The sequence below is a fragment of the Coffea arabica genome, chromosome 6e, assembly GCF_036785885.1.
Source record: "Coffea arabica cultivar ET-39 chromosome 6e, Coffea Arabica ET-39 HiFi, whole genome shotgun sequence".
In the NCBI taxonomy this organism is placed as follows: domain Eukaryota; kingdom Viridiplantae; phylum Streptophyta; class Magnoliopsida; order Gentianales; family Rubiaceae; genus Coffea; species Coffea arabica.
Genome location: NC_092321.1, coordinates 30,289,565 through 30,302,002, shown reverse-complemented (window position 1 = coordinate 30,302,002; position 12,438 = coordinate 30,289,565). Strand labels below are relative to the sequence as shown.

The following is a 12,438-nucleotide window of genomic DNA, read 5'->3' as shown; positions in this document are numbered from 1 at the left end:
GTGAGGCAGGTACAGACTAGTTAGTTTTTGAATTTTTGGCAATTGTACGCGCACTAGTGCTCGATTAGGGTTGAATGTATCTGGAACTCAAATCTTTTGTTGTATTTGGGGACTGTATGATTGTTTGAGATAGAAATGAATGTAATTGTACGTTCCAAGCTTGGGAACTGTTGTTTCATTTACTCTTGAGGGTGCAACTTATTTTCTTGAAGTGAGTAAGTGAGTCCTGGCGAGAGTTGGACAGGCGGTCCGCTAAACCCTAGGGTAAGCCCTAGGGGGAGATGGGGTCGTCACATGAGATCTCGCTTGGCATACTGAAATAAGTATTACCATCTCATGCTTGTTTGGTTCCGAATCCGAGAGGGTGATATGGTGGATGGAGGAAGTAAGTGGAACTCTATGGACATGTTGCTACTTGAGTTGACGAAGGGTCAACCATAGATGGCTTGAACTGGTCGAGACATGGGGTATAGTTCCTGAGAGCTCCTGTATCCTTTCTACTTGTGTTTTACTTTCTATTTGCTCACTTGTATGAAATTCATGTTAAGTCGCTTTTAAGTGTGCGATTTGATTAATTCGTGATTCGTGCTACTTGCTTACTTGCTTGATTTTCTTGGCCTTACTAAGCGCTAGCTCACCTTAAGTTGTTTTCTTTAACAGGTTTTGGAAGTGGAAGTTGGGGACTCTAGACTACCGATTTTTGGTTGAAGCTAGTAAATCTTTTTTATGGTATTTGAGACATTTGAAGTGTAAATTTTGTTATATTTGGGATTTTTGGATTGTAATTGTAAATGGTTGCCTTAGAAGTTTGGCTTGTATATTCAAAGTATTCCCTTAATTCTAAATCTATGGTTGGCTTGTGGATCTCTATTAAGCTAGAATGAGTGCGTGAGTCCTGACGAGAGTTGGGCAAACTCCCTGCTGATACCCTAGGATTTGCACTAGGGAGAGGTGGAGGCGTCACATAGGAACTACCACAAAAATGTAGCTCTCACTAATTCTCCTTAGTTCATTAGTTTAGTGTAGGTTAATGTAGTTTATCCATCTTGTTTTGTAGCTAAACAAAGATGAAGTTGAGGATGAAAATAGAGAGTTTGCAACTCAAGTGACATGGGTGACATCTCTTCTATCACTTTATTTCTTATATTGATTCCATATTTAGTGAATATACAAGTATGGTTCTTGTTTGTGTTTCATTTATGTCTTGCTAGTATTTGATTGTCTAGGAGTGTGGATGAACTTGCTATGATTGTTATGTGATCTTTTCATGATTATTTGAGTCATTTCTTGAGCAAGTTATTTAGCACTTTTGCTATTTCAATCATGATTAACTGATCACTAATTATGATTATCTAAAGATATTATATCATCAATGAAAGTTGTGATTTAACACTAGTTCATAGAGTGTTGAACTTAGGGAGTAATCTCATGAAAGCAGGGAATTACTTTGTGCCTTTAACCTTGTAATTTCATAGAATTTAATAAATTTATAACTAGTTTTTTCATCACGAAACGTAGTTGAGGATAGTTATAGATTTGGTTGGTGCACTAGTGAAAATGGGCGTCACGTATATTAGGAAATTAGCCATGAAGATAATAAATTTAATTAACTGATAATTTTTCACTTGCAATAGTAGTTAGGAATTCCATGGCCCTAGGAATCTCTTTCTTGTCATTTTATTACTTTTGTTGCATGATAATAGTTTAGCTTTACTTGCTTTATTGGCTATAATCTAAATAATAAAGTAGTTCAAATACCACAGGTAGTTGACAATCTTTCCTATGGGATCGATACCTAATATCCCTTATATTCGATAAATGATCTGTATACTTGCAGAAAATAGGATATTTAGGTTTTTAAAATTTGGTGTGAAGTAAAAGTATTGTCATGGTTCATCATAAATGACAAACAGAAAGGAATTATCCAAGCATGTGACACAGTGTTTCCAAATGCTGAACATAGGTTCTGTTAAACACTTGAGCAGCAATTGGTCAGCTGCTGGTTTCAAAGGAACAGCATTGAGTAAAGCTTTGTGGAAGATGGCTAAGGCGATTACTTCCCCTCAATTCATAAGAAGGATGGAGGAAATTGCAAAACTTGATCTTAAGGCTGCTAAGTGGTTTGTTGATAAGAACCTTGCTGAATGGAGTAGATCACACTTTAAAACTTTTCCTAAGTGTGATATACTGTTGAATAATATTTGTGAATTATTCAACAATAAAATTTTAGTTACTAGGGAGGAATCCATTGTGGAGACGATAGAGTCCTTAAGCTATTTTCTCATATCTAGAATGCAAGAAAACAGAGACAAGGCTCTGGAAGGATGAAGTAAGCATAAGCTGTGTCCAAAAAAAAAAAAAAGAATGGCTGACAATATTGAATTGGCTATTCACTGTGTTTCTGACAAGGCCAATGAAATATACTATGAAGTGATGCATCCATATGGTGAAATATATGCAGTTAACATTGAAGGAAGAACATGTTCATGCAGGAAATAGGACTTGATAGGTATACCATGCTTTCATGCAATTTCAGCACTTTGGACTGCAGTGAAAGATCCCATTGATTATGTTGATGATTGTTATAGAGTGGATACTTATCTTAAGTGCTATGACCCATGTATTCTTCCTGTGAATGGAGAACATGATTGGATAGAGGTGACTGCTAAACCACCACTCTCACCATCCTATTGAAGAGCACCCGGCAGACCCAAAGAATAGAGAAGATCCGCTGATGAGGTACAGCAAACCAACGACAAGAGGAAGAAGGCTAGAAGATTTGGCCAAGTCTACAAGCGCACATATTGAGGTGACTGAGATCATAATGCAAGGACATACAAACTCAGAAAAGAAGCAATTGGTGTAGCAAGATAGAGTTACCAAAATGATCAAGACACTCAAAATTCCCAAGGTGTGATGCAGTCCCACATTCGAGATGGACTCTTTAATATACGATGCGTAAGTGTCCTGTAAAAAATAGATGTTGATAGCCTAATGGAGAACATTAATTCCTATGAGTAAAATGCTCCTAATTTGTGTGTATTGGTTTAGAATTGTGTTTATACTAATGCAAACAAGGGTATATTTCCTATTTCCGGTTAATTAGAAGCATCGGTTCAAATGCAAGGAAAGCTACCAAGAAATCAGACAAAAGCAAAACTATTTGTCCATATTTCTCATCTCAATTCTTGTTATTCTAATTATATAATGTTGTTTCTAATTACTATTAACTGATTGTTATAGAGAAATAGCACCAGAAGAAATGAAAGGAAAGCAAACTGATCCCTGAAACACTATGGATGCTGTTGAGAATAACATCATATCTTTGCCCCTGCTGCTCAACCAAGTTTGAGGAAAATTTTGGTCTTCACAATCCTCATGTGCCGCATAGAAGTCAGCCTAATCCACTTAGTTGTGCACCTTTTAGAATCAGAGATGTTCATGTCCATTTTCGTCTCTCAAAGTGAGGTGAATGGCTGTGAATGATGCTGCTTGTAGGACCTAGTGTTTTAATCCTTTTGTCAGTGCAATTTGAAATCATAGACTAGCAAAAGTTTTCCTATTTTAATGACTTATGGGCTATGGATTATTAAACTTTTATCAAATGCTCAAGTCCCACTTAATGTTTTGATTGTTTTAATGACCATAGATTCATTTGACAATGAAATTTGGGTAGGATTATTTGATTTTTTGAATTTGTAATTGAATCTGGGCACCTCTTTTGAGCCTTTGACATTTCTACTGAATTCTGTGAATCAGTATATGTGATCAAAATTTATCTTAAGTTTGTTTCAATTGTGGTCTAGATTATTGAAAAGCTTGTCAATTTTAGTGACTCGCTTCTAGGCAATTGCTTCATTAAGAAACATGTTCTAGAAATGAATTTGTTCATTCTTGGCAGGAACCCTTTGATGATGTACATTACCAAAACTACTGCACTGGTCACTAGATATTAAATCCAAAAGATGATTCGGTCAAGAAAACCAAATATTCATTAACATGGAGAAAACATGTTTGAGCAGAAGTACATCACATACTACACATTCATCCACATCAAACAAAAATACAAAATTGTGAATGAATCCACTGGCCAATCACAAGTAATCCTAGTTTCATCCAACGTTAAACAACAATAGTACATGAAGAACTTAGCCAAAAAAAATATTCCATCTTTCTTTCTTCGTATCATGGCTGTCATGCAGCTTAAATCTCACTTGAACAATAAACTAGCAAGCTAATCAATAACAATATTGATAGCAATACAATTGCCAACACCAATTTCTGTTTTCTTGATTTCATTCTTTCAATGATTATATCCTTATTGTTCATGCTTCTTAGCAGATCGAGAATTAGTGCAGTAGCTCTTAGTCACATAATTGGGCCATGTCACTAAAAATAGTTGCAACCATTATTGTCCCTGCTACCCTTTGCAATTACCAAAATAGGGACAAAATTAAAATAGGGAGAATAGCACTTCATAACCACAGAAATTGGTAAACAATGCGCACCTTCGTAACGCCACGAGAGAAGTACCTTCTCCGAAGATTGTAGTTTGTCCAAGAGGTAATCATTGTTGCTGGCCCACCATACTTGCAAAATTTTTCAGGTACCATCATTTTATACAAGGAGACTCGATGAAGATAGGTAAAGGTTTTTGTCCTAATTAAGAAACATACAAATCTCCTGCAAACCTGAATGCATAAACAATTCTTTGTTGATGTTCTTCATGAATGGAGTAGATCTCTTTCTCTGGTTAACTCGTAGGTTTTCTCTGAGATGCAGCGGAAAGCTCGATTGAGGTAGAGTTTGGCTACAATGGGGTTTCATTCTCTATTTTTGGCTTTATTATCATCTAATCTTCAGGCACCTAAACTCTCTTAATTGTGTGTTTAACCTTCTTTAATTAACAAAAGAGCAAAATAGTAACCTAGCTCAATTTTTAAGCATTTTATGACTTTAAAAAAAAAGAAACACTTTTAAGTCACGGCACGTGACTGCATATGCCATAATTTCTGCTACAAATTGAACGAAATCTATCACTTGCCCATTTTTGTGCGAAATTGAATAGATTGGAGACCACATTTACTTTGAGAAATAGATTGAGGACTAAATATGCACATGGGTGATAGATTGGGAACCAAAATTATAAATTTTGCTTCTATTTTTATGTGTTTTCAATTAAACTTTTGATATAAATGAAAAATAGTCTATTTAAAGCAGCATTTTTCCCCATTAAAAGGGTATTTTTGTTACTTTCCCATTACACTTTTAATGGAGGTTAAATTGGTTGTTTAATCAATTGCTTGAATGGAGTAAATTTTTTCACCATTTTTTAATTGACTAAGGGTGTAAAATGTCTATTAGAACAGTTTTGCCTGTAAAATGCAATGGATGTAACAGTTCATGGGGCTTTTAACCCATAAATTTATTATTAATTACTTTTGAAAATATTAAAGCAAACAATTACAACGATTTGAAAAGGATGACCTGAATAACTATATTAACAATTTATTCTAAGTGTGGTAACAAGTAGGAAAGGAGAAGCAGTATTGACCTCAGTCCATTGAGAAGAAAAAATATCAAAAAACCAAATTGGTCTAAGCATTGTCCAACTTACCACAAAGTTCTTAATAAAAAAAAATTTTTGTGTGATTAAGCCGCTAAAATGTTGGATTTAGCTCAAAGTTTGATTGCCACCAAATGTACATCTATTGTTTCCTAAGTTCGTGCGTCCGAATCTACTGAACCAATGCAACGTATATTTGTTTCGTACTTAGTTTATGTTTAGGAAATCAAGTTGGCTCCTTCACTTTCTATTCTTGGCTTTTCTTAGTGGTCAAAAATAGAAAATTCCATAATTGCTTCCCCACCAAAAACCAAAAACAAAAAGTATCCCCATAATTAATTCATGGTTGTGAATATTTATAGTCTTCGGGCGTGGTTCTTAGACCAAAGAAAATATGCATGAAAGGACCATGCACAAAAACAAGGGTCCATACGCCCAAGAGAGAGTTGTCTTACCGGAAACTGAGGAGGAAAGAGTTGCATGATGTCCATCCAACTCATAAAACCCTAAATTATATAACCAATTTCTCCTCATTCTGCTCAGATTTGCCTTATAAAAAGCACCTGAAAAACATTTTTTGTTTTGTGAAACATTTAGTAGTGATCAACTTTTTGGAGTGCCTTCCTAACCTGCAAGAACAGGAGCACTAACATCCCAACACCCCCCCCCCTTGCCCTTTTACCCCCAAAAAGGTCAAAAAAAGATGTCAAGGGGGTGGCAAACTTTTAGCGCATTGTTGTTATTTATTGGGATTTTTAACAATGCATGTGTCGAAGGTTTAGGGGTGAATTGGGGGACTGTGTCATCTCACAAGTTGGCTCCAGAAACAGTAATTCAACTGTTGAAGGACAATGGGATTCAAAAAGTGAAACTTTTTGATGCGGATCCGACCATCCTTAAGGCCTTGGCTGGCTCTGGCCTTGAAGTTATGATTGCAGCTACTAATCTTGAGCTTGCTGATTTGGGTGACCCTACAAAAGCCAAGGATTGGGTACATAAAAATGTCATCCCATACAATGTTAACTCCAAGGATGGTGTTAATATCACGTAAGATTTCTCATCTTTGGAATTTACATGGATTGTTTCTCGTGAAAAATAGGCCTTAAATGGAATTAATTTTTTTCTCTAGGCTCCCAATTTATGTGAGATCAATTCTGAGTTGCAAGCTGTTTAAGAGTTCTTTCTTTCATTTTGACAATTTATGTGAGATTTTTTTATTTTGCTTCAATTTGTCTTGCACTTTCTAGTATTTTTTCAAATTCTAAAGATGATTCTTAAAAAACAAATAATTGTAGAATAAATTTCTTTTTTTCCTGAACTTGTAGACACAAAATATACCATTTATTTTGACAATATATTTGGCAACATGTTGCTTAGAGATTTTAAGTTCTTCAAACTCTAAAACAGGATCACTTTCCTAATCTTTGACGAACAAATATTTCTCTAGTCTTTTATGTATCCTATTTTAAAGTATTTTTTTACTTTTTTTAAAAAATATTTTGTGCAGTTTCTAAATTTTGTAAATCAATTAATGACTTACAGGTTTATACTCTATTGCCTAAAAATCGTCAATTTTGTTATCATACCCTTGTAGGATTCAACCCTTACAGCTTTCCTTTCTCACTGAAGATTTCAGTAGGGCAACATTCCAAAATCTAATGAATCTCCAAAAGATTAAGCCTAAAACACTTAGGAAAATTAAAGACGATGTGCAAGGGAATGTTGATTTGTTCTTTTTTTCCCCCCATCTTCTTAATGCAGAATTGTAGCTGTTGGCAATGAACCTTTCCTCCAGGCCTACGGGGACAAATTCACAGGCGTCACTGCACCAGCACTCAAGAACATTCAGGATGCTCTCAATGAAGCAGGAGTTGGAAAGACTACCAAAGCAAGTATTCCTTTCAATGGTGATGTCTACATGTCTCCTTTCTATAATCCAGTCCCTTCAGCTGGCATATTCAGGCCAGATATTGCAGATAAAATAAGAGAAATTCTTAAGATTCTAAATGCCAACAATGCACCGTTTATCGTAAATATCTACCCTTTCCTGAGTCTCTATTTCGCCAAAAATTTCCCTCTGGAATATGCTTTCTTTGATGGAGCCACACCACTTGTTGATGGCAAAATCCAATACACCAATGTCCTGGATGCCAACATGGACACATTGGTTTCAGCCCTGAAGGTTGAAGGATATTCCGACATGCCAATCATTGTAGGAGAGATCGGATGGCCAACTGACGGGGACACAAACGCAAATGTGACGTTGGCCCAGAGGTTTCTCCAAGGACTCATCAAGCATCTTGCTTCCAACAAAGGCAGCCCTCTTCGACCTGGATACCTGGAAACATACCTATTCGGACTTTTCGATGAAGATAAAAAAAGCACTCTTCCCGGGAATTTCGAGCGTAGTTGGGGAATCTTTAAGTACGATGGACAACCTAAATTCCCTCTTGATTTGTCAGGTAAAGGCGAAAACAAGACTCTAGTTGCTGCAAAGGATGTGCAGTATCTCCCCAAGAAATGGTGTGTACTTAAGGGAGATGCACCAACTGATGCTAACCTCGCAGACAACATGAACTATGCTTGCAACAATGGCGGTGACTGCACCCCAATCCAGGATGGATCATCCTGCAATTTCTTGGATGCTAAACAGAAGGCTTCATATGTATTCAATTCATATTTCCAGATTCAGAATCAATCCAACACTAGCTGTGATTTTAAGGGGCTTGCAACAGTGACCACACAGGATCCATCCGTGCCAAATTGCAACTTTACAATTCAGATTGCTCCAAGTACTAGTACTAGTCCCGCGCATGTTGCACATTCTTCATCCCATGAACAAGGAAAGAGTGCCGCTTCCACTTCTCTTCCAGGGACCTTGGCCACGATTCTGGCATTCGCCACAATGCTTGCACAGCTACGATTATGAATTTTATAGGCCAATTTTTGTTAATATTTTCCTGAGAAGAAAATTGATCATTGTCGATGTTTACTGCTTCCTCAGAAAAACATTTGATAATTAAGTTTAAGGTTGCTCAACCTTGGCCATGATTCTGGCATTAGTCACAATGCTTGCACAGCTACGATTATGAATTCCGTTGGCCAATTTTTATTAATACTTTCCTGAGTAGAAAATTGATCGTTTTCAATGATTAATTCTTCCTCAGAAAAACATTTGATAATTTGTTTTAAGATTATTCAATTATTTGTTGTTTAGTTAGTTAAGCCTATGGCTTTACCTATCCTTTTTTTTTATAATTTTTTTTAATAGGGGAGGGGTGAGATTTAAAAAACGAGGAGAGGTAGGAAATTTAAATGCAAAATATCTAAATCTTAAATTTTTAACCTTAATTATTAGACCAAAGTCTTCTTGACCTTTATGTTTTTTTTTTTTTTTTTTTTTTTCACACCAAATCCCTAGTTCCCTTTATTCTTCTAATGGAAGGCACTCCTAATCTGTTAAGCCTAATTTCCCCCTGGCCAGCATCGGAATCGTGTACCAACTGTCATAAATCCTAACCTCTTCTAGCGGGTGAGAAACCCCCTCATTGGACAAGATGTCAGCAACCTTGTTCGATTCCCTATAACAGTGCATGAAAATAGGACGGTCCCCCGCCAGGCTCAATATTTGCTGCACCTCTCTCTTAATGTGCCAGGGGCAATGTAGCCGCCCTTGTAATATCCCAATCAACAGTAATGAATCAGCTTGTATAGCCAGACGTTCAACTCCCTTCGCACGACATAATCGGATGCCAACCAAGGCAGCCAATGCCTCTGCTCGTAGACTCGTGCCCTCTCCAAGGAACGCCGAGAACGCAAACACAGCATGCCCATTCGAATCCCTGACCACCCCCCCTCCTCCACACACACCCGGATTCCCCTTAGAGCATCCATCGGTATTGAGTGTCAGCACCCCTTGGCCTCCCCCCTTCCATCGGACAACGCTGATATTGTAAACATAGGATGGGTAAGAGATCTTCTCATAAAATTGGGGGAAAGTCAGCATACCCAACTCCTTCTGAAACCGAATCTCAAACGCAGCTTTGACATCCTGAGCGACCATATTACAAATACCTTGGCCTTGCGGCTGGATACCATCAAAGACCGCTCTATTCCTGGCCTTCCAAATATTCCAGCAAATGAGACTAGGGAGCACATCCAACACAAACCTCTGCTGCCGAGACAACGTCGGGGAAAGCCACCACGTAATCAAACGTGCATGTACTTCGGAGCCCTGAACGACTACACCGCACATGTTTTGGAAGTAACTCCAGACCTGGGAGGCCAGTTGTCCCGTGGAAAAGACATGCTCAAGTTCCTCTCCTGTGGCAGGCACACAGCAGAAACATTTGGACGGTAACTGAAACCCCATCCGTCCCAGAATGTCATCTAGGGGCAATCTTCTCAGTAGCATTCGGTGCATGAAAAAGGAAATTTTCAATGGAATGCTAGATTGCCAGATTCGGGAGAAAGCCATTGAGTTATTCCGAACCTGGCGGACCTCTTGGTAGGCCGATGCTAAAGAAAATTTCCCTGACGTCGTAGGCATCCAAACAGCTTCGTCAGGGAACCCCCTGCGAGGCACCGGGAGCCGTACCACATTAGCAACACACTCCGGCGGTAATATTTGTGTCAGCCGATAGATATTCCAGCTCCCATTGCACACCAATTCCGCAAAGGACACATGCGGTGTATCTGCCACTGTAAGGAAAAGTGCCCCACTCCCCAACCAGTTATCGTACCAGAAACTGCACTCCCCCTCATTCACCAACCATAATATAGATAATTCTACATGCCGGCTCACACTTACCATACGGCGCCACGTTGCCGACGCAGACGGAGCGATGGTTGCTTGATAGGGGTGGATCCCGTTACAATACTTTGCCCGCATGAACTGAGACCACAAAAATGATCCTGTGCGCAAACACCACCATAACTTACACGAGAATGCGTTGTACACCTGCCTCACTTGCCGAAACCCCACCCCCCCTCTTCCACCGGATAACATAGATTGGACCACCGGATCCAGTGGTGCTTCACTTGCTCGTGCGATGAGCCCCACAAGAAATTGGAACACAGCTTCTCAATGCTTTTAAATACTACACCAGGGACCACTGCAGCAGATAAGAGATGAATGGGCATGGATGTTAGGACGTGCTTGATCAACACCAGCCTCCCTCCTGGGGATAATAGTTTCGACTTCCATGATATAATTCGGGCGGCAATCTTATGACACATCTCCCCATAATAGGCCGACTTGCACCTTCCCAGATATAGAGGGAAACCTAGATATCGAACGGGGAACTGCTGGCGGGAGAATCCCGTTATCCGCTCTATTACCCTCCGGCGCGATGGTGACATAGATGGGTGAACTAAGTAACTACACTTCTGGACATTCACCAGCTGGCCAGAAGCTTGCTGGTACTGCTCTAAAATCTGCATGACTTTCTTCAAGGATGTAGCCGAGCCATTCGCAAAGACCAGAACATCGTCGGCAAACGCCAGGTGTGTCACAGGGGGACATCCCCTGGGTACTGTGTAACCCAAAAAGCCAGATTGAGCTGCGAGACTGTTCAGCCCCCTTGACAATACCTCCGCTCCAATAACGAATAAAGCCGGAGACAAAGGGTCTCCCTGACGGATACCTCTACTAGATTTAAAAAACCCATGTGATGCCCCATTAATAATCACTGAAAACCACACGTTTGAGACCAACCTCCAGACCATGTCAATGAATCGTTCCCCAAACCCAAATTTGCGCAAGACACCGACAGTGAAACCCCACGAGACTCTGTCATACGCTTTAGCCATGTCTAACTTGAAAATTACATTTCCCCCTCTAGCCCGGTGTCTAAAACCCGACATCAACTCCTGGGCCAGTAGATAGTTCTCAGTTATATTCCTACCCTTGACAAAACCCGTCTGTTGCGATGACACCAGTTTTGGCAATATCCCCGCAAGCCTATCCGCCAAAATTCTAGATAACACTTTATTAATAAAATTGCAAAGGCTAATAGGCCGATATTTCGAAAAGTCCTGAGGATTTGATACCTTCGGGATTAGAACAATAGATGTAGAAGTAATAAATCTAGGCAGCTCCGCCCCATTATCATCCCCCGTGACAATACGCGGAATCAGGTGCAATAAGTCCCCTGATGCCCCTCCTGGCTCCGAGAACAGCTCCGAGAAATACCGGACTGCCATGGAGGCAATCCCCTCATCGTCCTCAACCCATGCTCCACTCTCATTCTGCATCCTATGAATCGCCCCTTGCACCCTTCGTTGCTGTACGGTAGCATGAAAATACTTAGAGTTCCTATCCCCGTGCCGGAGCCATTTGACGCGAGCCTTTTGACTCCAAAATCGCTCTTCGTTGGACAACGCCAGCCGCAATTTTGCTTGAGCCTTTTGCAGCTCAACTTGAGCATCCCCCGATTCATCCTCCTCCACTTGATTTTCCGCTGCTAACAAGTCCGATTCTGCCCTATGAACAGCAATAAAAATATTTCCAAAAGCCTCCTTATTCCACTCCTGTATCACCCGTCGGGCCTTTACTAATTTGGAACATAACTTCCGTAGGGGGGAACCCGTACACTCTAACTGCCATGCATTTCGAATAACCTCCAGCAGATCCTTTCTGTCTGTCCAGAGATTCAAAAAGCGGAACGGCCTAGGCTTGTTATCCATGCGTGATGCCAAACCAATCCTCAGCGGGGCATGATCTGACGGATGTCTAGCCAGATGGGCTACTGACACAGATGAAACGGCATCTGAGAAAGCTCCATTAATTAGTAGCCTGTCTAGACGCTTCCAAATTCGTTCGCGGCCTCTCCGATTATTACACCACGTGTAGCTGGATCCAGAGAATCCCG

At 39.7% G+C, this 12,438-nt stretch overlaps 1 protein-coding gene across 1 annotated transcript; it reads left to right on the top strand.

Moving 5' to 3' along the window:
• The first annotated feature begins 6,232 nt into the window (after positions 1–6,232).
• LOC113694834 (glucan endo-1,3-beta-glucosidase 8-like) lies at positions 6,233–8,660 on the top strand. The gene is made up of 2 exons (XM_027213726.2): positions 6,233–6,613; positions 7,328–8,660. The coding sequence occupies exons 1-2, from the start codon at positions 6,270–6,272 to the stop codon at positions 8,493–8,495; spliced, it is 1,512 nt and encodes a 503-aa protein (XP_027069527.1). The 5' UTR covers positions 6,233–6,269; the 3' UTR covers positions 8,496–8,660.
• The last annotated feature ends 3,778 nt before the right edge of the window (positions 8,661–12,438 follow it).

Excerpts from the sequence above, each read along its gene's own strand:
- LOC113694834 (XM_027213726.2), top strand. The coding sequence starts at position 6,270 with ATGTCAAGGGGGTGGCAAACTTTTAGCGCATTGTTGTTATTTATTGGG. Across the intron at positions 6,614-7,327 it reads AAGGATGGTGTTAATATCAC|AATTGTAGCTGTTGGCAATG; the intron begins GTAAGATTTCTC and ends TTCTTAATGCAG.